This window comes from Ylistrum balloti, unplaced genomic scaffold (assembly GCF_031769215.1).
Source record: "Ylistrum balloti isolate Yb309-2 unplaced genomic scaffold, AGI_CSIRO_Ybal_v1 Utg370110, whole genome shotgun sequence".
NCBI lineage: Eukaryota > Metazoa > Mollusca > Bivalvia > Pectinida > Pectinidae > Ylistrum > Ylistrum balloti.
In genome coordinates this window covers 1,372,680-1,398,719 of record NW_026782132.1, presented here as the reverse complement: position 1 = coordinate 1,398,719, position 26,040 = coordinate 1,372,680, and the positions used below count along the sequence as shown (strand labels likewise).

The window sequence follows — 26,040 nt, the reverse complement described above, 5'->3', positions numbered from 1 at the left end:
AATATTTAATGGGAATTAAAATTGTGAACGCACACCGAGGACTTCTCTATCAATGTTTCCATAGAATCAATATATCTAATAGCACTATTTCTGTATTACATCGGGGATATAAACACTACAATTTACGCACTATGTCTACAAGTTGATCTCTCATTTTATTTCGGTTGTAGAAGCTGTTAATGGATTCAGGTAAAGCCTTCGTATGAAATATTGTTCATTATTTTGAAAACTTACAGTTTCCCTAATTCTACAATATTTTAGGGTGGAGAGCTTATTTTCCCTTTATCATTAATTGTACGAAAACATCTGATAGTAGTTCAGTTGCTCTTCGTTGATTTTTTTTTCAAGCATTTAAATATAACATAAAAATATTCAGACGTAAACAATAATGTGAAACTTCCTCATCCTACACACACCATCAAATAACTGTTTCATGTATAAGTTCTGACTCATTATAATGTTAGCTCTGATGGTGGAATTCTCCAATTCATTACCTACTGAAACGTCCATGTCACATTTCAATAGCTATATTTCAAAATGTAATAAATTATTTCAATAAATGTTTCCGTTTCAACATTTTTTAACAAATTGCTGACATACACTTTCACAGCAATTGAATGTTAAATAGCAAAAGGAATCATAAAATAAATATAGCCACGTACATTGGAAAAGAGAATTACTAATCTTTCCCAAGGTTTTTTTTTTGAATAATTATTAATTGAATTCTGAAATTCAATCCCCAAAAATGGAACTTCTTTTAAGCGATCATCAAAATTAACATTTATTTAACATTTACTGTTAACATTTAAGCAGTTTTCTGTACATTCGTTATTTATTTCAATCCAAAACTTGCATACATTATTCAGATCGAAATATTTCATTCAGTAAAAATGAGGAAAAAGTATATTTTTATCACGGGCCCTTACTCCAGCTGTTTTATTTATATATATATATATTAACCCTAGATGTAGTAAAGACTGAAGAAGCAGATATTGCGTAGTATAGATTACTTACTAATCGTTATCAATACTGAAGTACTATTTGTATAGGGTACCGTAAGTAGGTTCTTTTGTACGTAAATTACTCAGACATGATTAACTATAATGGGCCCAAGCCGTTTACACAGATAGGTGGTAAAATGAACAAGTCAAACAACTCAATTAGTTCCCCAAACGCCTGATGTGTCCACGTGATCAGCGGGGCGTGGTCTCCCCAAGCCGAGGCCTCCCCTCCAGTACGACCCCCGGCCACTAAGAAGGACATCGACTCATCGTTAAAAAGGTGCGACGGTGTCCATCCTGAGTAGATGCCCTGTCATTCACTGGACACTGAGTAAGGAGTATAAAACGTCACAACCACGACATACGACACCACTTGCACGTCTAGCTGTAACTACGGACTAAACTCCGATAATTTTTTGAGAAACTTGGAGTGCGTCTGAAGTTATTTTGACAGTTATTCCTTGTACAGTTTACCTCAGTAAATATAACAGTTAATTTAACCAGAATGTCTAAGTCCGAATCCCGGGTTCTGCTGCTGGAAAATGACCATTTGGAAATTGCGACGTCTGACCAGGAAAAAGACGGTAAGTGCCAGTTAAAAACTGCATCTCTCAGATATCGGATATTTTTGTGTGGTATCATTGTTGTACATTTTGTATCATAACAACGAATTTGGATTTCTCACGCTCCTACAAGCTAGTCAACATGTTTCATGTCTGTTCATGGTGGAAATAAATTGCTATATTTACACAACAAAACGCTTAATGGTAAATGTGTTCCAAAGACTTAGGAGATTTAAACATCTTTCACCCAAATTTTTTAGAGATGCGTTTGTTTGTAGTTTTTTCTCAATGAGGAGATTAAATACAAATATGTGTAATTTTATTGCAACATTTCAATCTTCACCAGAATTTAATTTAAAATATTTAAAATGTAAATAACTTATCACGTAATGCTGCGCGCTGTCTCTTCTCTGAAGAAATAAAACCATTTAACAAGAAAGCACCATTAATCATTAACTTACTAAGGCACACACAAACAACACATAATCATCAAACAAATAAACATCATACTTTCAGGATTTTCCTCGGGATATGACTCCACACAGGAAGTATCCGATACGGAAACCAGTCTGTTAAAGCCACAGCAGCCATACTTGACATGTGACTCCGCATGTGATAGCGAGTCTGAAGACGAGGCTACAGAAGTCATGAGCTACAAAAGTACCAGCGCACTCTGTGAACATCTTAAATACATCGTTTCCATGCCAGAGTTGTGTGACGTCACGTTTTTGGTCGGCCCAACTAAGATTCCAGTGTACGGAGTAAAGGCAATTCTCGGCACAAGAAGCAGGTAATGTCAAGTAGAAACACATTTTAATTATCATTAATAGAATTTAAATATATAGAATATATATATATATATATATATATATATATATATATATACTATATAAAAAGTGAACAGAAATTACCTGTGACGTATAAGATTGTACAAATGATACAAGTGGATCCCATCCTTCACCTTTACTACAACTGTAGAATGAAGTAGAGACTAGTAATAAATTGCACTGCATCATACAGCTGTTCCGTCGTTCTAGGTCTCGCCAGTGATGCTATGGGCCTACCCTTAAAAAATACTTGCAGATGACTGAGAAACTAAAAAAAAAATGACTTGAATAAATCTTAAAACGATGACGAGGTGTACTAGCTTGGAAAATTGATGAATTTGTTAATTTTCTGATCTTTTATAATCAATTAACATTTCATCTCAGGTTTTTCTACCGGAATATCTTGACGAATTTTAAAGTTGCAGGTTACAGGTATTTGCTGAAGGCTTGCTCAGGGAGTGATCTATTTTGTCGACATGACATATTCAGTAGTTTTGCTAATTGATATTTGTGACATCAGTTCTTATTATTTAACCACTTTTTCAGAGTGTTGTATCAACTCATTTTAAATCAACAACATCGAGCGGCAACAGAAAGATCGTCATTCAAGAAATTACGAAAGTCCCATTCCAAGTCGAATGTTATCATAGACGTTAATAAGTACGAGCCGGAGGACTTCAGAATGTTGATGCAATTTGTTCACTGTGGATCTGTAGACATTGGTGTTCACAATGTAGCGGGTAAGTTGACACCTCTTATCTGTTTTATCACAGACTGGCCGAGGTCAGTCCAACTTTATCAATATAAAAGTTTTGGGTTTGGTTCCACGAATAACACTTTGTATTTTAATCATTGAAAATCGCGAGAAAATTTAACAAATATTCAAAATCAAATAAAATTCAATTAATTAACCTTGTATGATTCTACAGGTTTGTTGTGTGGAGCCTATCAGTTTGGTTTGGAGGACTTGCGATCAGCCTGCTGGGATTTTGTCCGTCGCTCATTAAATAGTACATCTGGAAAGGAAACTGCGCATGCGTTGATGACATCGGCTTTCCGATATAGTCAACACAGAGCAACAAGGAAACTCGTCTCCAAGGTAACGTAATTTAGCAATGCATTAAAAATTACGATTAAATGCCATTTTATGATTGGTATTATTTCATCCAATGGAATCATAATATACATCTGTTTGTTTCGTTTTGACAGATCAACAAGTCGCTTCATGAAAATGAAAACAAGATAAACGAAAACTTTCAAGAAAAGTCATCCTATGGTTCAAAACAGAAGACATCGAATGTGACAACTGTATAGAAGGAAGTGACGTCATCACAAAAGTGTCTACAGAAAGAAAAGTGCTGTATACAATGGTGATTTAAACTGACTTTGATCAAAAACTTATTTAAAAATATGATATCTTCGCTGAAGTGCTGACGTGTCAAAACATGTGCTGAAACAGACGATCGATCACTTTAGTTTAATCACTATCTCATTCATAATGAACGATATGGGATGAGTAAACAAAGTCTAGAGCTTGTATATATAATTTCCTTCCCAAAAGGAATCGGTGATTTTCGTTAACCCATATGTACGATGGACCTGTCGAGTGTTTTGCGATCGAATAATGTCATGTTTAGTATCGAGTAGGTTCGTTCTGTTGTTATTTAGAAATTAAGAAATTAAGTATGTGTTCATAGAAATGTTTATTATGCTATTGTAAACTGACAACACTGTCTACTTTAACGTTTTGCTGTGATGCTAGTGATTCATAGATGTGAGAGTTAACACTGTAAAGAAGGAGAGAAGTGGGAGGTAGTGAGGACAGTGTGAGAGGACAAACGAGAGGAAACGAGAAGGAGTAAACCTTTTCGAGCATGTAAGAAGGATGCTGTAAGTCCAACTGAGGGAATAATGTTATGTATGAACGGACCCGGCTTGATATGTAATTCTTTAATTTATTGTCATTTAAAATGTGAATTTCAATAAATATTTATCTTGATATTAATTCTTAGTGCCGACTGTGAAGTTTTACATGTACCAGCCGTAACGTCATAATTTTATACTTATATCGCTCACTAATTGATGTGACGTCCCACCAAACAGAACTAGACAACACAGGATATGCAAGCCATTTAAACATCAAGATGGCGCCAGAGGAATTAAAAACAAAATGGCTTCCATGTAAGGATATTGCTAAAAGTAGTAACGAAATTGAAACGAAGCGAAACTAATATTGAAAAGAAACATAATGAAGTTAAATTATTTTCATTTCACGAATTTCATAAAACAGAAATGAAACATTATCATGCTTTGTTTCTGTACGTTTGACTTATTTATAAATCAAGATGATTTAGCTATAATGTTTAAGTTGAGTTTTGTTTCCGGTTTAAGGATCGTACGGTTTTTGGTAACACGTGCAAGTATGGGAAGACTACGGAAGCGTATTCAGGCCACGTTGTGTTTTATGTTATCTCGAAATTTCGGGTTCGACTTACTAACTCAAAATTTCGGATTACTAACTCGAAATTTCGAGTTGCTATCACTAAATTTCGAGTTGCTATCTCAAAATTTCGCGTTGCTATCTCGAAATTTCAGGTTAATAGCTCAAAATTTCGGATTACGAACTCGAAATTTCGACCGTTGCTATTTCGAAATTTCGAGATAAAGTGAAACACAACGTGGCCGGAATACGCTCCCGTAGGAGACAGACAACTCTATTTAATGTATCATTTCGGAGTTTTTGAAAAGCAACGTGCATGCTCTCGGGCGACTGCGGTACCCGAGAGCCGCGCTCTTACAAGAATATAGTTACAACACAGATAAATAACAACACGAAACTATGCATTATACCTTACTAATGATTAACCAACTTTTTATACATATTAAAAATTTCTGTTTAAAACTGACTGCAGCATTTGATACCTACTATCCCCAGTCGCCAATATTAAAGAGCACGCAATGAGAGTAGTAAGAGAAAAAGACCGCCAGTCCCATTACAATGGAAAGGGAATGTTCACAATTAGGGATACTATTCGGAATGTAAGGCATTAGATGAGAATTGACTCCCCTGGCTGAAGATCCTGCTTGTGAATATTTCACCCTATCCGCGATACTCAAGCTGCAGTATCGAGGATGATTTCACAATACGCTAAAGCGAAACATGTTGATACATAACGACGTAAAGACGGCACTGTATAAACATAGTATTATAATAAGTTTATTAAAAGGTTACACGGGGGTCAGGATGGTGTTAATCATATGGATGACTCCGTTGGTCACTGGCTGGTCAGCTTTAAGGACTAGGGCGTTATTGATGTGCACACCTGTCAACAAAATTGATCCGTCATGATTACACATGATCAGTACATAGCATACACCAAAATCAAGACAATACCAACATGTCAACATAATCATAACCCAAACTCAAATTCAATAAAACTAGAGCAAATATGAAAAAAAAATTACATGAAGACTCATGAAAAAGTACACGGTGTTTCGGAAGAGTATACGTCTTACGCTTCATCGACGACATCCGCCATGTTAGCCTTAGTGAAACCAAGCATGTTGTTTCACGTTCTCAAATGAAAACAAAGACTACAACAACAGAATCCACAGACAAACGAGCGCCAAAAGTACCGGGATTTCAGTGTCTCGTAATTATTGATGTTTGTGTGAGTAGCCAAGTAGATTAGATGATAATACCGATACTGGGCTTTCTGGTATCACTATCTACAGTTACAGATGGATGAAGTAAACTGACCTCCCTAATAAGCGCTATAGTACTCACCCGTGCTATCGATGTGGACGGTGAGATCTGTGCCTTGAAGAGTCGTGAGAGTTTGACCGTCCGTCAGTCCGGCTGAGAACAGTGTTTGTGGAACCACATGGTACTTCAAGATGTCTGGAGAAAAGGATTTAAACTATATTGCACTACTATTCAAGCATATAGTTCGACATTCAAACCAATACCATTCAAAATTTCAAACAAAAACTTTCACATAATCCGACATCTATAAAGTGTCATTCTACAATTCATGGAATTCGACATCTATATGAATGATGTCATTCTATGATCCTTATAATACTACATTTATATAACGACACTTAATCCCTACAATCCAATATTTATATAACATTCTACAACTCTTATAATCCGACATTTATATAACATTCTACAGGGCTTATAATTCGACATTTATATAACATTCTACAAGGCTTATAATCCGACATTTATATAACATTCTACAAGGCTTATAATCCGACATTTATATAACATTCTACAAGGCTTATAATCCGACATTTATATAACATTCTACAATTCTTATAATCCGACATTTATATAACATTCTACAACTCTTATAATCTGACATTTATATAACATTCTACAAGGCTTATAATCTGATAATCCGACATTTATATAACATTCTACAAGGCTTATAATCCGACATTTATGTAACATTCTATAAGTTTTATAATCCGACATTTATATAACATTCTACAAGGCTTATAATCCGACATTTATATAACATTCTATAAGTTTTATAATTCGACATTTATATAACATGCTACAATTATTATAATCCGACATTTATATAATGACATTCTGCAATTCTACATTTCTTTATTCCGACATATACCAAATGACATCCTTTAATTAAAAAAATTCTGTGATTTATGTGATGCCATTCAACAGACATGAAATGTCTGCCCATATATGGTGGTCATTCTGCATGCATGACATGATATTATTTTATCGTTGTCAGAAATTTGAACTCGGTATTAGAACAGATTAACACTTGAAAATCTTCAAATATCGATATTGCTACCTAATTACACGAGAACTTACAACTACAAAAGATAAGGGAAATGAGACTTCAAGCACAAGTACAAAGTCCTATTACAGAAGGATGAAATTTAACATACATTTGTATAAGTAACGACATCGAGAACACTACTATGCACACAGAAAAGAGGCATAAAGGCCTGTATCGACCACCTGTTTACCATGAATTGTACACCTATGTCCCCTATGACATTAAAGGTGAGTCAATCTATTGATAAGTCATTCACGAACATAGTATTGGCCACAAATCACGCCACTCCAAGATTCAGCACTAACTCGAACAAAAGGTCAAGTGAGACCAACTGTATTAAGCATATCTGTTTCCACATTCAACCTTTCAGAAATATTAAATTTACATGCATTATGTCTATTCGTGTTTATGAAAAGAGACATCAGCACCTTTTTGAATTTGGTTGTAAATTTCACTTTTTGGAAAGCATTGTTGACGACGGAAATGTTACAACGAGACGAAACATGTGCTTAAACGATTGAGATATATAACAACATCATTCTCTTATAATTATCAAAAGATTTCTTAAATAACGTAATTATTTACTTGCGAAAGCATCCTTGTCGGCGGTAAGAGACTGGAGACCGCCAATCTGCTGGCTGAAGGCATCGTTATTAGGGGCAAATATAGTGAATGTTCCAGCTGAATTGAAAATAGAAAGATAATGTTTACATGTATATATTGCGAGTGGTAAGTAATGCAGAAAGTATGTATTGTCACACTCATCAAGAACTGATAATAGGGTGTATATGTTTAAGTATAACTTTATGGACGGGGAAGGACGACCTGCACAGATTTAAATGGTGTTAACATATCATGCGTTACTGAACCAGAATGATATGATGTGCTTTACTTTGTATATGTCAGGAGTGTTAACATACAGGAGAACTGCATGCTAAATATGGACGCTGCTTATATACCAACATGGAATCTCATTTTCATTCCATGTTTATCGTATATATATATACGAGAGTTAACACTCCCGACATATACAAAATAAAGCCCATCATATCATTCTGGTTCAGTAACGCATATATATATATATTACAAACTCAGGAACACGTGTTCATTGTAATGTAAATGTGATAAAAATCCCGGACTTTGAAAATAAAATATCAATATATATACATAAAAAAAGATTGATGATGAATTAATAATATGACAAGAGAGTTGAATGAAAACTATGTGTAGGTTGAAATAGTATTAAATCTTACTGCTGGCCAGAGCTGGCTCCAGCCCTGTGAACACCAGAGCGGAGTAAAGGTCAACATAGTCACTTTCATCCTTCCCCATGTACTGAGATATGGACAAAGAAGATGGAAACATAACGCTACTAATGGCATGTAGGACTCCGTTCGTCAAGATGATGTCACCTCCGGTTACAGTGGAACCCTGTACAACCACAGCCTGTGAAAAGATGATACGACTAAAGTCACATTAGGGTCTGTATGCTTTCTCTGTTTTCTAACCATATTTCTTCTTCCTGATGTCTTATAAACATATGATCCATTTTCTTTACGAACGTGGATTTCAAACAAATGTGCAGGTATTTGGACAGTGTTAGGTGAACATATATCTGTACAAAGGTTGCAGTTTTTCGGAAACCATCTTTTTAATAATACCTAGAGTGTTCATGTAGTAAATACGCCCTGATGGACCGATCCATGTGATTATCAAGGCATGAGAAAAGCTACTACGACCAATATTTTCTCTTATTCTGATTGAGAGTAGAGTCAAGTCGTTGTGATTGTATGCGAAGTAACATACCCCGTTAGGATACTTGTTCACGTTGATGGTCTGGTTGCTAATGGATGTGGCGGACATCCCGTTGGTGAGGAGAGGGGCGATGAGAATACCATTGGTAACGTGGTATAAGAGGAGGTTGGAAAGAGCTACAGTGTCCACGCTCTGTAGGTTACTAAGCATTCCACTGGGCAGCTTGTTAAATGCATCGTTCGTCGGGGCGAACAATGTGAATGTACCTAAAAGGGAATGTTAATCATCAACAAATGGATAGAACGTGCTTTAATTGTTTTTTCAACAGAAGAAAAAGTAGGGTTTTAAATGTCGAGATTTGTAGCCTGAACAAAAAAATGTCCTTGTTTCGTCTTCTAAAAATCAAGTGTTAGTACAAAGTGCTAGAGAGGAGGTGAGGAAGCCTGCTGTAAGGTGGTCCGGAGAGGACATATTAAAATGGAGATGAGGATGTCTACTGTACAGTGGTCCGGAGAGAATATATTAAGATGGAGGTGAGGAAGCCTATTGTAGGGTGGTCCGGAGATTACATATTAAGATGGAGTTAGTGAGGCCTTTTGTAAGGTGGTCTTGAGAGGACATATTAGGATGGGGGTGAGGAAGTCTACTGTAGGGTGGTCCGGAGAGGACATATGATGGAGGTGAGGAAGTCTACTGTAGGGTGGTCCGGAGAGAACATATGATGGAGGTGAAAACACTTACTGTAAAGTGGTCTTGAAAGGGCATATGAAGATGGAGGTAGGGAAGTATACTGAAGAGTGGTCCGGAAAGGACATATGATGGAGGTGAGAACTCTTACTGTAGGTAGGTCAGGAGAGAAGATATTAACATGGAGGTGAGGAAGTCTACTGTAGGGTGTTCCGGAGAGAACATATTAACATGGAGGTGAGGAAGTCTACTGTAGGGTGGTCCGGAGAGGACATATTAACATGGAGGTGAGGAAGTCTACTGTAGGGTGGTCCGGAGAGGACATATGATGGAGGTGAGAACCCTTACTGTAAGGTAGTCTTTGAGAGGGCATATGAAGATGGAGGTAAGGAAGTCTACTGAAGAGTGGTCCGGAGAGGACATATGATGGAGGTGAGGAAGTCTACTGTAGGGTGGTTCGGAGAGAACATATGATGGAGGTGAGGAAGTCTACTGTAGGGTGGTCCGGAGAGAACATATGATGGAGGTGAGGAAGTCTACTGTAGGGTGGTCCGGAGAGGACATATGATGGAGGTGAGGAAGTCTACTGTAGGGTGGTCCGGAGAGGACATATGATGGAGGTGAGGAAGTCTACTGTAGGGTGTTCCGGAGAGGACATATTAACATGGAGGTGAGGAAGTCTACTGTAGGGTGGTCCGGAGAAGACGTGAGAGTCGTGAAACTCAAGTTTGAAACGGCCATTTATCATACTCTAGGGGGACGCCATTAGTTCTACAGTATTGATGGATCATTAATTTAACCAAAACATGCTATAATGTATAACGATGACATGCCTTACCGGGGCTGTTGAGTGTTGAACTAAGCTGAGCTTTGCTCAGTAATCCCTCTAGAATGCTGAATTCGCTATGACCCTGGATGTACTGGAACAGAGTTCTGTTTTCAGCACAAAAGGCTATGGCCAGTTGAGAGAGCAGAATGACGAGAAGCTTCATGATGGTGTAAGTCACAAGCTTTTCGGTTACTTTGACGTCTTAAGGGGCCGAGTCGGCTGTTACAGCCAAGAAATTATACTTCATTTGATAATTTGTGAGAAAAAAAACAGGTGTTACTCTACATAGGATAGTCGGTCAGACACGAATTGAGATAACAAAATCAGTCCGAACTCCAGATAAACTGTGAGAAGAGACAATATTAGTAATCCTCCCTCCCTACCTTACCTGAACCTACCTGGCGACAGGACACATGCTCACAGGTCAAAAGGACCGATGTTCTTATGGCATGGCGCGGCCGTTTGTCAACTTTTCTCCTGAGAACGCTTGATTGGATTTTCGATAACTTTGGTCAACTTATCATTAGATGAGCGGTTTTCCATTTTGATCTAAAGGATCTTTGATGAATGATGCACCACATTTTGTATAATCAATGATCGGAACGTTCATGGGGTAAAACGACAGGATCCAGTAGGGGAATTAGAGGTAAAACTTAGGACAAGATGAGCACCAGTATTTAGTCCAGCAGGACAATATGAGCACCAGTATTTAGTCCAGTAGGACAAGATGAGCACCAGTATTTAGTCCAGTAGGACAAGATGAGCACCAGTATTTAGTCCAGTAGGACGAGATGAGTACCAGTATTTAGTCCAGTAGGACAAGATGAGCATCAGTCTTATGTCCAGTAGGGCGAGATGAGTACCAGTCTTCAGTCCAGCAGGACAAGATGAGCACTGCAGCCTCAGCTCTAGTAAGAAAAGATGAGCTACAAAGTCTCGGCTCAAATAGGACAAAATGAGCACCAGTCTTAAGTCCAGTAGGACACGACGAGCACCAGTATTTAGTCCAGCAGGACAAGATGAGCACCAGTCTTAAGTCCAGTAGGACAAGATGAGCACCAGTCTTAAGTCCAGCAGGACAAGATGAGCACCAGTCTTAAGTCCAGCAGGACAAGATGAGCACCAGTCTTAAGTCCAGCAGGACAAGATGAGCACCACAGTCCCAGTTCCAATAGGACAAGATGAGCCCCAGTTTAAGGACAAGAAACATTAAGAAAATACCAACATGACAACATAATTATAATTCAAACTCAAATTCCATAAAATTAGGTAAAATATGAACAAATGAAAGATTAAAATGGAGACTCCTGAAAAAGTACAAGGAGAATAAGACCATGTGTTTAGGAAGAGTAAGGGTCTTCTGCTTCATCGACGACACCAGCCATGCAAACCTTGTTCGATCCAAGCAAGTAATGTCATGTTCTCAAATGACAAAATAACAAAATCAACAAGGCAAACTAACAAACACCAAATACGTCCGTCTTCATATCGCAGAAAGAAATAGAATATTTCTCAATAAGATCATTATGGTGACCATAAAACTTCCACATAATTTTCATCAACCTGCATCTTTTAAACCCTTGTGTTACGAGTCTGTCTGTCAGTTTACAACTTCTTGCACGAAAGTCATGAAAATGGGAATAGGTCCTTGAATATCAAATTAACACTTACATGTAAATACTACATTGCTATCCAGAAATGGAAAATTCACAATAGGGAAATTGAAAGCATCACGTTTATCATACAACTTTATGGAAAGCTGTCTATGTTGGTTTCGTTGTAGAAAAAGATCGAGATAAGCAGCTGATAAAGAAGAGTCTGTCATATCTTTGATTTCGAGTTCTAGTGGATATATATGATGGAGCTAGTCAATAAATTTCTTTTTATTTAAAGACTAGACTTAATTTCACGTTCTCAAATAAGAACAAGGTATTCAACAACAGAATCAACAGGCAAACTGATGAGTATCAAATGAGATGAACCCCAGCCAAGTATGACAAAATTAACACCAGTCTCAGCTTCATTAGAACATAATCATAACAGTCTATTTCTCACACTAATTAAAATAGGGAGAAGATAAGTATGTCCCTGTCTAGACTCAGGGCAACATAAGTGACAAATAAATATTCCAGATGGAATGGTTTTGATCCTTGTTCTCTTTCAGTTATAAGTAATAACATAAGATGCAACATTTGACTTTGTCAATATTTAATATAACACAACAAATATTGTACAAGTGTTGGAATGTTGATTGGTAAACTCCTCACAAAATAACAAATTGTTTGCAATTATGAAGAAAATTTTCTAATGAAATTAAAAAAGAATTATCAGCAATTTTTCCAGTACAAAAATTCTATAACGATAAGCTCAGTATTCAACAGTTTCCTCAGAAATCAACACTCCAGGATACATCATATCATACATGGACGGAAATTCATAATTTTGTGAGTTTGTGAATGAAATATAAAAGACGATTTTTAAGTGTTCTAAGTGATAAAGTACATCTACATGTAAAGTATCTCTGTCTTTTGTTTCATCAGATATGCTAATCTGATATTAAAGGAATGAATTTGAAGAAAACTTTAAGAGGTAAGCTCCTGATAGTAATATCGATATCATTTTATCACCAGTAAACCAATCGATCAAAGGGACAGCATCCTTACTGTAGAATGAGTAACCTAAGTCTGGGATGGAAAGAAACTATTTCTGTTATTACACTGTTCTGTTGTAATATGAAATAGTTTTGAAATATAGATCCACATTACAAAATTATCTATCCCATGAATTAAATCTACATCCCCATCCTTTGCCTGTGTACTGGTTTACTGCTAGTTTTTTGTACAGTATCTCCAAGACAGGGATTAAAAGTTCATAAAGTCCAGTTCCCTCTTCATCCTGAGTGTGACAGACAGTTCACCCTTATCTCCATCCCACTTGGCTTTGCCTGACTCGTGGTCCACTGGGTGGGGCAGATGGAGTCCTAACTTCCTGTCAACAGTACACAGAGATAAGAAATAAGTTTTAGACTAAAACTTGGATTTTGAAGTATATTTACTTATGATGAGAAAATGAATAAATTTTAATGCCAATGTTCTACATCACTGTTTAGATAGAACACACAATATAAAACATGGAAGACTCACAGTTTTGGTGTTCTACAGTCCAGAAACTTTGACTTTACATCTAACGTCATGTCAGATATCTTAGTGTCTGGTAACTTAATCTTCACCTGTGAAAATGAACATAGATTAGTATGACATGATAGTAAGACATTTACACCAGAAAATACAAATGGAGTAAAAGACTTCACAACAGACTGATCAGTCACATTACCTGGCAGGTGATTAATATTAGTAGTAGGAACCATGGTCGGCTGGGTGACACCGTGGATATTGAATTACACATAAAGTCTTTCATCAAGGTGGGAGTTTAATTCCCTCAAAAGAATATGAAACTGTTTACCTTTCTGACCCCCTTGGGATTTTTTTGAATACTTAAGTCTCTTCCAATACAAATTACACATCCTTAGAGCAAACATAACTTCTTTTTAGGTTATAAAATAGATGCTGAGGTAGCTTGTTTTTATCATGTTAATAAACAATAAAACTCTTGATTTCTAATGGTCTGTGGAGTTAACCTACCACCATATCCTCACAGCTAGCTGTAGCTGGGTTTTTATTACCCATCTGTAAGAACATGTCCTCGGATGTCACTGCCTGCTTGTAGAGGATTTCATACCTGGAATGGAAGTACAACTATAATATGTGTAAGACACAGAATTCTAAATATTTGGAAAAAAAGAATTGTGAAATATGTGTTCTACTTACATAGGTAAACATTCATTCAATGATCAATTTAACCTGCAATTAGAGTGCAAAGTCTTTACACTGTAAGACACAGAGTTCTAAATATTTGGAAAAAAAGAATTATGAAATATGTGTTCTAATTAAATAGGTGAACATTCAGGGTAAATACCAGTCTACAAGCTACATCCATTATGGTACAATGAAAAAGAAAACAGGACTAATTCTAGGATTAATTCAACCTGAACCTAGAGTACAAAGTCTTTACACTGTATATGTTGCTTTGGTTTTACCAATGAACAATCTTTGTATATGACTGATGGTTGAAGAGCAAATTATAATGTACTACAGACTACCCACTATAGTTTGGTTCACAGAGTGTAATATTTAATGCCCACCTCAAAAAAGACTACCTTCTTGGACTGTTGCTGAAGGTCATAGAACTTAACACCTTGTACTATACTACGACCTCAAAATAGACAACCTACTGTGACTGATATAACTTCAGAACAGACTACCTTATTTGAATGTGGCAAAAAGTTGTAGAGTATAATAATTATATATAACTTCATAACAAACCAACAACTTAATTGTGGATGAGAGTCATAGAGTATAATTCTTAAAAATAATTTCAGAACAGACTACCTTATTTGAATGTAGCCGAGGGTCACAGAGTATAATAATGGAGCATTACCTCAGAACAATCTACCTACTCTGGGTGAGGCTGAGGGCCATGGAGTATGATATTCAAGTGTTACCTCAGAACAGACAAATTACGCTATTTGTGACTGAGAGTCATAAAGCATAATAAATAAGTAATTTTCAGACAGACTGACAAACCAGCTGATTACTATAGGGCACCGCATTGTGATGCCTATCCAAAATGTAGGCGAGGGTTGCAAGTACTATCTCAGAACAGACTACTTACTCTGGTTGCGGCCAAGGATCATAGAGTTTATTACTTCAGTACTTCATCAGGACAGACTACCTAATTTGGCTGAGAGTTATTAAGTGTTAAACAGTCTACTTACTCTGGTTGTGGCCGAGGGTCGTAGAGTGATTCATATTCCGCACCTTCCCCAACATCTTCTTCTGTCCAGATATCCTTAGTGTTCTTCTTAGCATCTACTACGGAACAATGTTAACAGCATATCATCAGCAATATATAGCAGTCTACATAAGTTCAGATGTTTTCTTTGTGGAATTCTCTCATGTGAATGGAAGATTTTAATCAGAGGTAAAACATTATGATAAGTTATCATGAATATACATACTATGTTCCTGGCTGATGCAATACATACATTGAATTTTAAATCTATATATAGGCTCTTTCAGGTATTGTTTATATCTTACATTAGGTACTGACCCTGGTTTGACTCACTGCTACTGTCATCTTTCTTTTTAGGACCAATTTCTCCTGGACCCATCTTAGCAAACTCTGTCTTAGGCTAGAAATAATAAATATTGAATTAGTTTTCGGGACAATATAAGGAAGACAAACATTAAGATAGTTGTTAATACTGTTTTGTCTACATGAATGAATATTGTGATCATGATAAAAAATATTAAGTAAATACTTAAATTTCATAATATTTTGACTCATTACCTGTATTACTTACATGGAGATAGATTTTATGACATTGTACTAATAAATTAAACAACATTGATTGATAATATCACTTAAGTCTGCTACACTTCGTCAATTGAAATGTTTAAAATCTTTTCATATAAAAAAACATGTTAGAACAGAATGTAAAGTTAAACATGTGTAACCACATCATTAATGTGTATATCATTGTTAATACATACTGCTTCATCATCCAAATCACTGTCTGAATCGGCATTCTCAGGAGGTTTCAATATTTCAGCTAAGGCTGAAACCATGTCCGATGTAAAAGCCATGCTGACAAGTAAATAATACTACTCTTTCTGGACTTATTAGCTTAATAGGTGTCACATGTACAGGCCAACTTCCTCAGCTCAGTAAGAAACTTTCAAAATCTGGCGGTCATGGTATCTCAGGAAGAGAGACATCTGGAATAAACATATAATCAGTAAACCCTCGTTGCATTGTTACTTTTCTTTGCTGAAGTTTCATTGTTTGCATATACGACAAATGAGGGAATGCTTAACATTGATAAATGTATGTTGCATGCCAGACATATGTACATGTCCGTCAAAACAGATAATATGGTGTATGAAATAGAGTACTCAAACAATGATTGGGGTTTAATACGACGAGAAACTCTTAACATGTGTCGTGTCGCATGTTCGCCAAGCAGATTAAGATGACAGGTAAGACTTCGACAGCTTACCTAAAACATTGGTTACCAAAAGGGTCAATTTTTCCATTAAGATTCATTAAATTCCAAACATTATATCCACTGACTTTTGATTTAACATTGTTTATACCTACTGCATTTGTCAAATTCCTAGGTGCTTCTCGATCATTCAATTTACTTGATGAGCGTTACACCGTGTTTGGATACAAGCAGGTTTCCACATGTCGATGTAAACTTCCGGTTACTCATGCGCAGTATTAGATATTAAGGCAGACAGTTCGTGCATAATATAAAATTAAGGATCCATGCACGCCAATGAACAGAATGTCATAAGAAATGTCCATCAGCTAAGACGATGCCGTTATATGATAACATAAACTAAAACGATTGAGAATCCACAAAGAATTAAAGACAATTATAGTAGGAAAAATGTTAGCAACAATTACATATCCACGTGCAACAAACCCAAACAACAGAATGTTATTACACAAATGACATTAACAGGTCATGTAAAGTCAAAATACATCAAAAGATCAATGGGAATTTGGAAACTTGAAGTATCATCATGTTTTCCCAGTCTCTGATATTTTACGAAGATATAAACTTGATTTTTTATGTACGTCCCTGATGTAGCACATCCATACAAACATGTGTTAAATGCATGACCTATGATGGTTAAAGATTTAAAACTATATTTTCATCATCTATTTTACAAGTTGAATGAAAAAAAGTTTTCATCATTTATTTTCAATCTTAGACAAGGTAACCTGGTGACTCTTGAATCCCTTGACTCTCTTGATTGAATGCCCGCAGCCCCATACATGACATATTCCCGGGTGACATTCATGGTAACAACACAGACCAGTGTCCATCGTCTGACAGAGATGGGCAGTGCTAGTGTAGCGGAACTTGACTGGTAACAGCACAGACCAGTGACCACCTTGTGACAGAAAAAAAGGCTTTGTCCAAACAAAAGTATTTATGTACTTATTTCTTAAAATCATAGACATTTAGAAAAAATCATAGTATTAAATACAGAAATACTGTATCTTTAAATTATAAAGGTTAACATTATATTATATACCAACACACACCCTCATACACATATATATACCCAATGGGTATCAGTTGTATGTATTCTTTAAATATATAATCACCGTTAATTGGTAAGTGTCTCAAGAAGTAGCTACAATTGTGAGGACAGTTCTGTGCAATGCTTTGAAAATGAATCCTTCCAATGTATCAAATTCTTTATGACATATGTCATTTACAAGATTTTTTTTTCTTGTAACCAAACATAATTACATAATTAAATTCGTGAACAATATATATCTGAAAGTCGTTGGTAAATCATACCGAAAAGTTACTTGCATTTATTTAGAATATGACATGAACTATTGAGTATAAATTAATTGAAAATCAATCATAAGACATACATGAATATACAATGTAATTGATATCATTGAACATAATTCCAAAACCAACTGAAACTGATAATAAAACGGGATGTTGTTCAGAAGATTTGTAAAATAATGTTTCGTAGCTGCTCTAGCTTCGGTCTCCTGTCTAATTTACTAAATATGATATATAATTTATCAAATAAGATATCTATTTAATTTCGAAATATCTTATTTAAAATTTATGATACATCTAATTTATTAAATAAGATACATTTTGAAAGAAAAATTAATAAGATATATTATCTATTGAATAAAGTTTCTAAAATAAGAAAACTAATTCTGTAAACAACTTACCTCTTGTCCAAAATTTAGATATCCTGATCTGATATGGAAGTCTATCATTCAGATAAATTAAATATCTGATATAATTTGGTTAAGTACCAGGTCAGAATTATGTCTATTAATCAGATAAATTAGATATCTGATATAATTTGGTTCAGTGCAGGGTCAGAATTATGTCTATTATTCAGATAAATTAGATATCTGATATAATTTGGTTCAGTGCAGGGTCAGAATTATGTCTATTTATCAGATAAATTATATATATGATGTAATTTGATTAAGTACCGGTTCAGAATTATGTCTATTTATCAGTTAAATAAGATATCTGATATAATTTGGTTAAGTACAGGGTCAGAATTATGTCTATTATCAGATAAATTAGATATCTGATATAATTTGGTTAATAAATTAGTACCATTAGGTATCAGAATTATGTCTATTATTCAGATAAATTAGATATCTGATATCATTAGATATCTGATATAATTTGGTTCAGTACCGGGTCAGAATTATGTCTATTATTCAGATAAATTAGATATCTGATATAATTTGGTTAAGTACAGGGTCAGAATTATGTCTATTTATCAGATAAATTAGATATCTGATATCATTAGATATCTGATATAATTTGGTTCAGTACCGGGTCAGAATTATGTCTATTTATCAGTTAAATAAGATATCTGATATAATTTGGTTCAAGAATTATGTCTATTTATCAGATAAATTAGTATCTGATATAATTTGGTTAAGTACCGGGTCAGAATTATGTTTATTTATCAGATAAATTAGATATCTGATATAATTTGATTAAGTACCGGGTCAGAATTATGTCTGTTTATCAGATAAATTAGATATCTGATATAATTTGATTAAGTACCGGGTCAGAATTATGTCTATTTATCAGATAAATTAGATATCTGATATAATTTGATTAAGTACCGGGTCAGAATTATGTCTGTTTATCAGATAAATAAGATATCTGATATAATTTGGTTAAGATATCTGATATAATTTGGTTACGTACAGGGTCAGAATTATGTCTATTTATCAGATAAATTAGATATCTGATATAATTTGGTTAATTTGTACAGGGTCAGAATTATGTCTGATATAAATTAGATATCTGATAAATTAGATATCTGATATAATTTGGTTCAGTACAGGGTCAGAATTATGTCTATTATTCAGATAAATTAGATATCTGATATAATTTGGTTCAGTGCAGGGTCAGAATTATGTCTATTTATCAGATAAATTAGATATCTGATATAATTTGATTAAGTACCGGGTCAGAATTATGTCTATTATTCAGATAAATTAGATATCTGATATAATTTGGTTCAGTGCAGGGTCAGAATTATGTCTATTATTCAGATAAATTAGATATCTGATATAATTTGGTTCAGTACAGGGTCAGAATTATGTCTATTATTCAGATAAATTAGATATCTGATATAATTTGGTATGTCTATTTATCAGTAAATTAGATAGATATCTGATATCATTAGATATTAGATATCTGATATAATTTGGTTCAGTGCAGGGTCAGAATTATGTCTATTTATCAGATAAATTAGATATCTGATATCATTAGATATCTGATATAATTTGGTTCAGTACAGGGTCAGAATTATGTCTATTTATCAGATAAATTAGATATCTGATATCATTAGATATCTGATATAATTTGGTTCAGTACAGGGTCAGAATTATGTCTATTTATCAGATAAATTAGATATCTGATATAATTTGATTAAGTACCGGGTCAGAATTATGTCTATTATTCTGATCAATTAGATATCTGATATGATTTGATTGAGTACAGGGTCAGAGTTAAGATAAGTTCTAAGCTTGTTTTCCCACCCCAAGCATATTACATGTATGTGTTAAATTGTTGAATATTGAATAAAAATGTTGTTTAAACGAAGTACAGGAGCAACATTGATGAAAGAATTATATCCGAGAGGCCCGGAATGTGATATATTTCCCTAGCTGTAACCATCTCACAAACGCTCCTTTGAGTACACACAGTTAAGCGACCACCTGTTAAACTAACACATACAGAGACGAGTTAATTCCATACGAAGACAAAAAATTGATAGAGTTAGCTCATTCTCATTTTAAATGCCTTAAATTCCGACAGCTTGACATAACGTGGAAGTCTATTAAGCAGATAACCATGTTGAATGATACTGGGTAATGTTGATACAAGTTTCTCTTTAACTGTATATGTGATGTAATTAATGGTTACAAAATGTCCGTTCCTGTTTCTGGAAACATCTTTTATTTTTAAATATATGTAAACAAATGATTAAACATATGAACATTTTGAGTCATATCAGACAGGTTACAACATCATACATACATGAATTAGAGCTATACATTGTAATCCCGCGTGTTTCTGGAAAACCGCCGAAGGTTCCGCGCGCCAGAACAGACTAGAACATGAGAGATGGGCCGACATAGTTTGTAGAGTGTGCGTAGGTGCCCAGAGATGTATATAGCTTCCGGGACCGTTTCATTACAATCAGCATTCTTTGAGGCGAGCAACATACAGTAACACAAGCGTACTGACTACAGACGGACTAGTCTAGTGCCCGACACAAACTTTCACAAGGCAAAATGTCTGCCCCAGCTATAGGGATCGATTTGGGTACTACATATTCCTGTGTGGCAGTTTTTCAACACGGGAAAGTGGAGATTATCGCTAATGAACAAGGAAACCGGACAACTCCCAGTTATGTGGCCTTTACGGATACTGAACGACTAATAGGGGACGCTGCTAAAAACCAGGTAGCCATGAACCCAAGTAATTCCGTTTTTGACGCCAAAAGACTCATAGGTAGAAAGTTTGATGACGCCTCAGTTCAATCGGACATGAAAAATTGGCCATTTAAAATCATCAACAAAGGTGGCACACCTTTGATACAAGTGCAATTTAAAGGTGAAACCAAGATGTTCAGCGCTGAGGAAATAAGTTCAATGGTGCTGACTAAAATGAAGGAAACAGCGGAGGCTTACCTTGGCAAAAAGGTGAAGGACGCTGTCATCACCGTTCCCGCATATTTCAATGACTCTCAACGTCAGGCGACAAAGGACGCTGGCGCCATCACTGGACTTAATGTGCTCCGTATCATCAACGAACCCACGGCCGCTGCCTTGGCATATGGTCTCGATAAAAACCTCAGTGGTGAGAAAAATGTCCTCATTTACGATCTTGGTGGAGGTACTTTCGATGTATCTATACTTACCATCGATGAGGGATCCATGTTCGAAGTACGCTCAACAGCCGGAGATACTCATCTTGGTGGCGAAGACTTTGACAACAGGTTGGTCACTTTCTTCATTAATGAGTTCAAGCGAAAATACCACAAAGACATGAGCAATAATCCTCGTGCCATCCGGCGCTTGAGGACGGCATGTGAGAGAGCGAAGCGCACATTATCTAGCAGCTCAGAAGCAAGTGTGGAAATAGATTCAATGTTTGAGGGGATCGATTTCTACACTAAAATTTCTCGTGCGAGATTCGAGGAGCTTTGTTCAGACCTATTTAGAACCACCATTGAACCCGTTGAACGAGCGCTGATCGACGCCAAACTAGACAAGAGTAAGATCCACGACATCGTGCTGGTCGGTGGCTCAACTCGTATCCCAAAAATCCAGAAGTTATTACAAGATTTCATGAATGGCAAAGAGCTAAATAAATCAATCAACCCAGATGAGGCAGTGGCGTACGGGGCGGCAGTCCAGGCAGCTGTTCTGTCCGGTGATACCAGTAGCGCCATCAAAGATGTGCTATTGGTGGACGTAGCACCACTGTCCCTCGGTATCGAAACTGCTGGAGGCGTTATGACCAATCTCATTGAGAGAAACAGCAGGATCCCGTGTAAAACCTCGAAAACATTTACAACGTACGCGGACAACCAACCAGGGGTTCACATACAAGTGTACGAGGGAGAGAGAGCTATGACCAAGGACAACAACCTCCTTGGAAAGTTTGATCTCGACGGTATCCCTCCCGCTCCCCGTGGGGTGCCCCAAATTGATGTCACATTTGACATTGACGCTAACGGTATTCTAAACGTGTCCGCCGAAGACAAGAGCACCGGAAAGACGAACAAAATCACCATTACTAACGACAAAGGACGACTTAGTAAGGCAGAGATTGACCGAATGGTGTCGGAAGCCGAGAAATATCGCGAGGCGGACGAGAAGCAGAGACAAGCCGTATCCTCTAGGAATGCTCTCGAGAATTATGTGTTTAATGTGAGAATGGCAATCAATGAAACAGCAGGTGATAAACTGACACAGGAGGAAAAAACAAGTGCTTTGAATAAATGTGAAGAGACTCTCAAGTGGCTGGAGGCTAATATGTTGGCAGAGAAAGATGAGTACGACTTCAAAATGAAAGAGGTTCAAACTGTGTGCGCACCATTAATGAGCAAACTCCATGGCGGAAGTCAAGGTCAAGGCCAAAACCAAGGCGAAAAAAGTAGTGGCCCAACTGTAGAGGAAATGGACTAACTGGAATAATGATCCAACAGAGACTTATTCAAATAATGGTGCAACAGTGGTTAAAATGAACTAATCAAACTAGCTTATAAAGTTAAGTATAGTTTATTTATTAAGCGCTTTTGTTTAAGTTTTGTTTCACTATCAAGGGCCTTGTAATCGACATTTTATTGTCTGAATCACTATCTTCTCTCGCGTCAGATCTAATCGCACATGTATGTGTTGTAATGAGCGTATTTAAAAAGCAGCTTTATTCAATCGTGACGATTTTTGTTCAGAAAAGTGATAGGTGTTGTTAATAAACTTCCATAAAAATAAGCGCTCTCTGTATGTTATTTTTATCTTGTGTAGAAACGACAGCTACTCCTTGTCCAGTTATAAAGTTAAGCACATTTGTTAGTAGTGCTTTACACTGCAGTTTCCTTACAAATGATTGATTTTTAAGTGCTTGTGAATCGCATAATATATGTTTTATATTTAGCCGTTTCGAAACGTTTCCTTTAAAATATCAAAATGTCTACAAATGAAGGGAAGATTTGTACAATTGTAAATGAAGATGTCGGAAATTTTGAATATCGATATTTAATTTAGAAAAAAAATCTAATATTTCATTTTCTTCTGTAAATTCCGAATTGGGGTCCGGAATATGTTGAAATATTTCAGACGTTATATTTTGCATAACTGTTGACATTTTCCTTACAATTCGCCGCATAAATATTTTCCAGGCATCTCCAGATACAAGCACGTATATTGTAAACAAATCTTGATTACCTGTTTTTATCATCACACTAAAAGGCATGCGGTATATGATGAGGACTCCGAGGTTAACTTTCAAACCAAGGCCATGACCTCTGTGGGAGTTTGCCCGACACCTGTAATTATTCTCACTCTCATTTGAGATCATGAGCCTAGAACTAACCGGCACGTTTTAGTGATTTATCTACGAGTGTTCTTATAGATATCGCTCTGAGGGATATATACATATACCATCAGTATTTCTCTGAAAATCTGCTTGTCACAATACCAGATGTAAAAAGTTGCACTGTACATCACCGTTGTTGTGTTACATAATGTACATCACCGTTGTTGTGTTAACACAATACATCACTGTTGTTGTGTTATGTACATCAATTGTACATCACCGTTGTTGTGTTAAACTGTACATCACCGTTGTTGTGTTACATTGTACATCACCGTTGTTGTGTTACATTGTACATCACCGTTGTTGTGTTACATTGTACATCACCGTTGTTGTGTTACACTGTACATCACCGTTGTTGTGTTACACTGTACATCACCGTTGTTGTGTTACACTGTACATCACCGTTGTTGTGTTACACTGTACATCACCGTTGTTGTGTTACATTGTACATCACCGTTGTTGTGTTACACTGTACATCACCGTTGTTGTGTTACATTATACATCACCGTTGTTGTGTTACACTGTACATCACCGTTGTTGTGTTACATTGTACATCACTGATGCTGTGTTATGTGTTACGTCGTACATCAATTGCGTTACGTGTTAGATTGTACATCAGCTGTGTTATGTGTAGCATTGTACATCAGTTGTGTTTTGCTAAGAGTTACATTGTATATGAGTTGTTCTATGTTATGTGTACGTGCTACATTCTTCATCACTTGTGTTATGTTATGTGTCACAAAGTACATCACGTTTTTTTCTGTTATGTGTTACATTGTGTATCAGTTGTGTTGTCTGGAATGTGTTACATTGTGCATCAGTTGTGTTGGGATATGTGTCACATTGTACTTCGCTCGTGTTGTGTTATGTGTTACATTGAAGTACAAATGAAGTGCACTCAACACATTAGATGTACAGCTTGACATGTCAAATGCAGTTTACAATGTGACACGTGCCACAACAGACGTATAGTGTGATACATAAAACAACTGATATGTAACGTAACACAGACGATATATAGTGTAACACACAACACAACTAATGTACGGTGTAACACAATACAACGGATGTAAATGTCACACACATTGTAACTGGTGTACAGTGTAACACAACACAACTGACGTACAGTGTCACACATAAGGTAACCAATTTACAGTTTAACACAACACAACTGATGTACGGTGTAACACAACACAACTGATGTATAGTGTCACACACAATGTAACTGATGTATAGTGTCACACACATTGTAACTTGTGTACAGTGTCACACACATTGTAACTGGTGTACAGTGTAACACAACACAACTGATGTACAGTGTCACACACATTGTAACTGATGTACAGTGTAACACAACACAACTGACGTACAGTATCACACATAAGGTAACCAATTTACAGTTTAACACAACACAATTGAAGTACAGTTTCACAAAATTTGATCGATGTATAATGTAACACAACACCACTGATATACAGTGTCTCACACATTGTAACTGGTGTACAGTGTCACACACATTGTAACTGATGTCCAGTTTAACACAACACAACTGATGTACAGTGTCACACACATTGTAACTGGTGTACAGTGTCACACACATTGTAACTGGTGTACAGTGTAACACAACACAACTGATGTACAGTGTCACACACAGTGTAACTGGTGTACAGTGTCACACACAATGTAACTGGTGTACAGTGTCACACACATTGTAACTGATGTCCAGTTTAACACAACACAACTGATGTACAGTGTCACACACATTGTAACTGGTGTACAAACACACATGTCACACACACACATTGTAAATGGTGTACAGTGTAACACAACACAACTGATGTAACACACACACAATAATGTAACAGAACAAAAAGTGATGTGGTGTACAGTGTCACACACAGTGTAAACTGGTGTACAGTGTCACACACAATGTAACAATGTAACTGGTGTACAGTGTAACACAACACAACTGATGTACAGTGTCACACACAGTGTAACTGGTGTACAGTGTCACACACATTGTAACTGGTGTACAGTGTAACACAACACAACTGATGTACAGTGTCACACACAGTGTAACTGGTGTACAGTGTCACACACAATGTAACTGGTGTACAGTGTCACACACATTGTAACTGATGTCCAGTTTAACACAACACAACTGATGTATAGTGTCACACACATTGTAACTGGTGTACAGTGTAACACACATTGTAACTGGTGAACAGTGTCACACACATTGTAACTGGTGTACAGTGTAACACAACACAACTGATGTACAGTGTCACACACAATGTAACCAG

At 36.2% G+C, this 26,040-nt stretch overlaps 4 protein-coding genes across 6 annotated transcripts; 2 read left to right on the top strand and 2 right to left on the bottom strand.

Annotated features, from left to right (window-relative positions):
* The first annotated feature begins 1,506 nt into the window (after positions 1 to 1,506).
* LOC132550215 (serine-enriched protein-like) lies at positions 1,507 to 3,705 on the top strand. Its single transcript, XM_060214252.1, has 5 exons — positions 1,507 to 1,585; positions 2,081 to 2,354; positions 2,938 to 3,131; positions 3,321 to 3,490; positions 3,601 to 3,705. The coding sequence occupies exons 1-5, from the start codon at positions 1,507 to 1,509 to the stop codon at positions 3,703 to 3,705; spliced, it is 822 nt and encodes a 273-aa protein (XP_060070235.1).
* Positions 3,706 to 5,619: 1,914 nt separating this feature from the next.
* LOC132550197 (transforming growth factor-beta-induced protein ig-h3-like) lies at positions 5,620 to 10,639 on the bottom strand. The gene is made up of 6 exons (XM_060214229.1): positions 10,486 to 10,639; positions 9,012 to 9,226; positions 8,459 to 8,651; positions 7,791 to 7,886; positions 6,179 to 6,292; positions 5,620 to 5,714 (listed from the first exon to the last, which is right to left on the bottom strand). The coding sequence occupies exons 1-6, from the start codon at positions 10,637 to 10,639 to the stop codon at positions 5,620 to 5,622; spliced, it is 867 nt and encodes a 288-aa protein (XP_060070212.1).
* Positions 10,640 to 12,765: 2,126 nt separating this feature from the next.
* Positions 12,766 to 16,769, bottom strand: LOC132550216 (dynein axonemal assembly factor 6-like). Of its 3 annotated transcripts, none has more exons than XM_060214254.1 (7): positions 16,692 to 16,769; positions 16,089 to 16,313; positions 15,646 to 15,727; positions 15,311 to 15,407; positions 14,118 to 14,214; positions 13,620 to 13,705; positions 12,766 to 13,464 (listed from the first exon to the last, which is right to left on the bottom strand). In XM_060214254.1, exons 2-7 carry the CDS (start codon positions 16,179 to 16,181, stop codon positions 13,338 to 13,340), a joined length of 582 nt encoding a protein of 193 aa, XP_060070237.1. In that variant the 5' UTR covers positions 16,182 to 16,313; positions 16,692 to 16,769; the 3' UTR covers positions 12,766 to 13,337. The 3 variants fall into 3 exon arrangements, with proteins under 3 accessions (XP_060070237.1, XP_060070239.1, XP_060070238.1); XM_060214256.1 differs by having other exon boundaries at positions 15,311 to 15,404; XM_060214255.1 differs by having other exon boundaries at positions 16,696 to 16,718.
* A 4,032-nt stretch (positions 16,770 to 20,801) lies between these two features.
* Positions 20,802 to 23,134, top strand: LOC132550223 (major heat shock 70 kDa protein Ab-like). The gene has a single exon (XM_060214262.1). The coding sequence runs from the start codon at positions 20,926 to 20,928 to the stop codon at positions 22,825 to 22,827; it is 1,902 nt and encodes a 633-aa protein (XP_060070245.1). The 5' UTR covers positions 20,802 to 20,925; the 3' UTR covers positions 22,828 to 23,134.
* The last annotated feature ends 2,906 nt before the right edge of the window (positions 23,135 to 26,040 follow it).

Coding starts and splice junctions, on each gene's coding strand:
- LOC132550216 (XM_060214254.1), bottom strand. CDS start 16,181: ATGGCTTTTACATCGGACATGGTTTCAGCCTTAGCTGAAATATTGAAA. Junction 14,215..15,310: donor GACCCTCGGCCACAACCAGA/GTAAGTAGACTG, acceptor CTTCCATTCCAG/GTATGAAATCCTCTACAAGC. Junction 13,706..14,117: donor CTAGCTGTGAGGATATGGTG/GTAGGTTAACTC, acceptor TCATTTTCACAG/GTGAAGATTAAGTTACCAGA.
- LOC132550223 (XM_060214262.1), top strand. CDS start 20,926: ATGTCTGCCCCAGCTATAGGGATCGATTTGGGTACTACATATTCCTGT.
- LOC132550215 (XM_060214252.1), top strand. CDS start 1,507: ATGTCTAAGTCCGAATCCCGGGTTCTGCTGCTGGAAAATGACCATTTG. Junction 2,355..2,937: donor ATTCTCGGCACAAGAAGCAG/GTAATGTCAAGT, acceptor CCACTTTTTCAG/AGTGTTGTATCAACTCATTT. Junction 3,491..3,600: donor CAAGGAAACTCGTCTCCAAG/GTAACGTAATTT, acceptor TCGTTTTGACAG/ATCAACAAGTCGCTTCATGA.
- LOC132550197 (XM_060214229.1), bottom strand. CDS start 10,639: ATGAAGCTTCTCGTCATTCTGCTCTCTCAACTGGCCATAGCCTTTTGT. Junction 9,227..10,485: donor TTCAACACTCAACAGCCCCG/GTAAGGCATGTC, acceptor ATTCCCTTTTAG/GTACATTCACATTGTTCGCC. Junction 6,293..7,790: donor CGACAAGGATGCTTTCGCAA/GTAAATAATTAC, acceptor CCTTTTCTCCAG/ACATCTTGAAGTACCATGTG.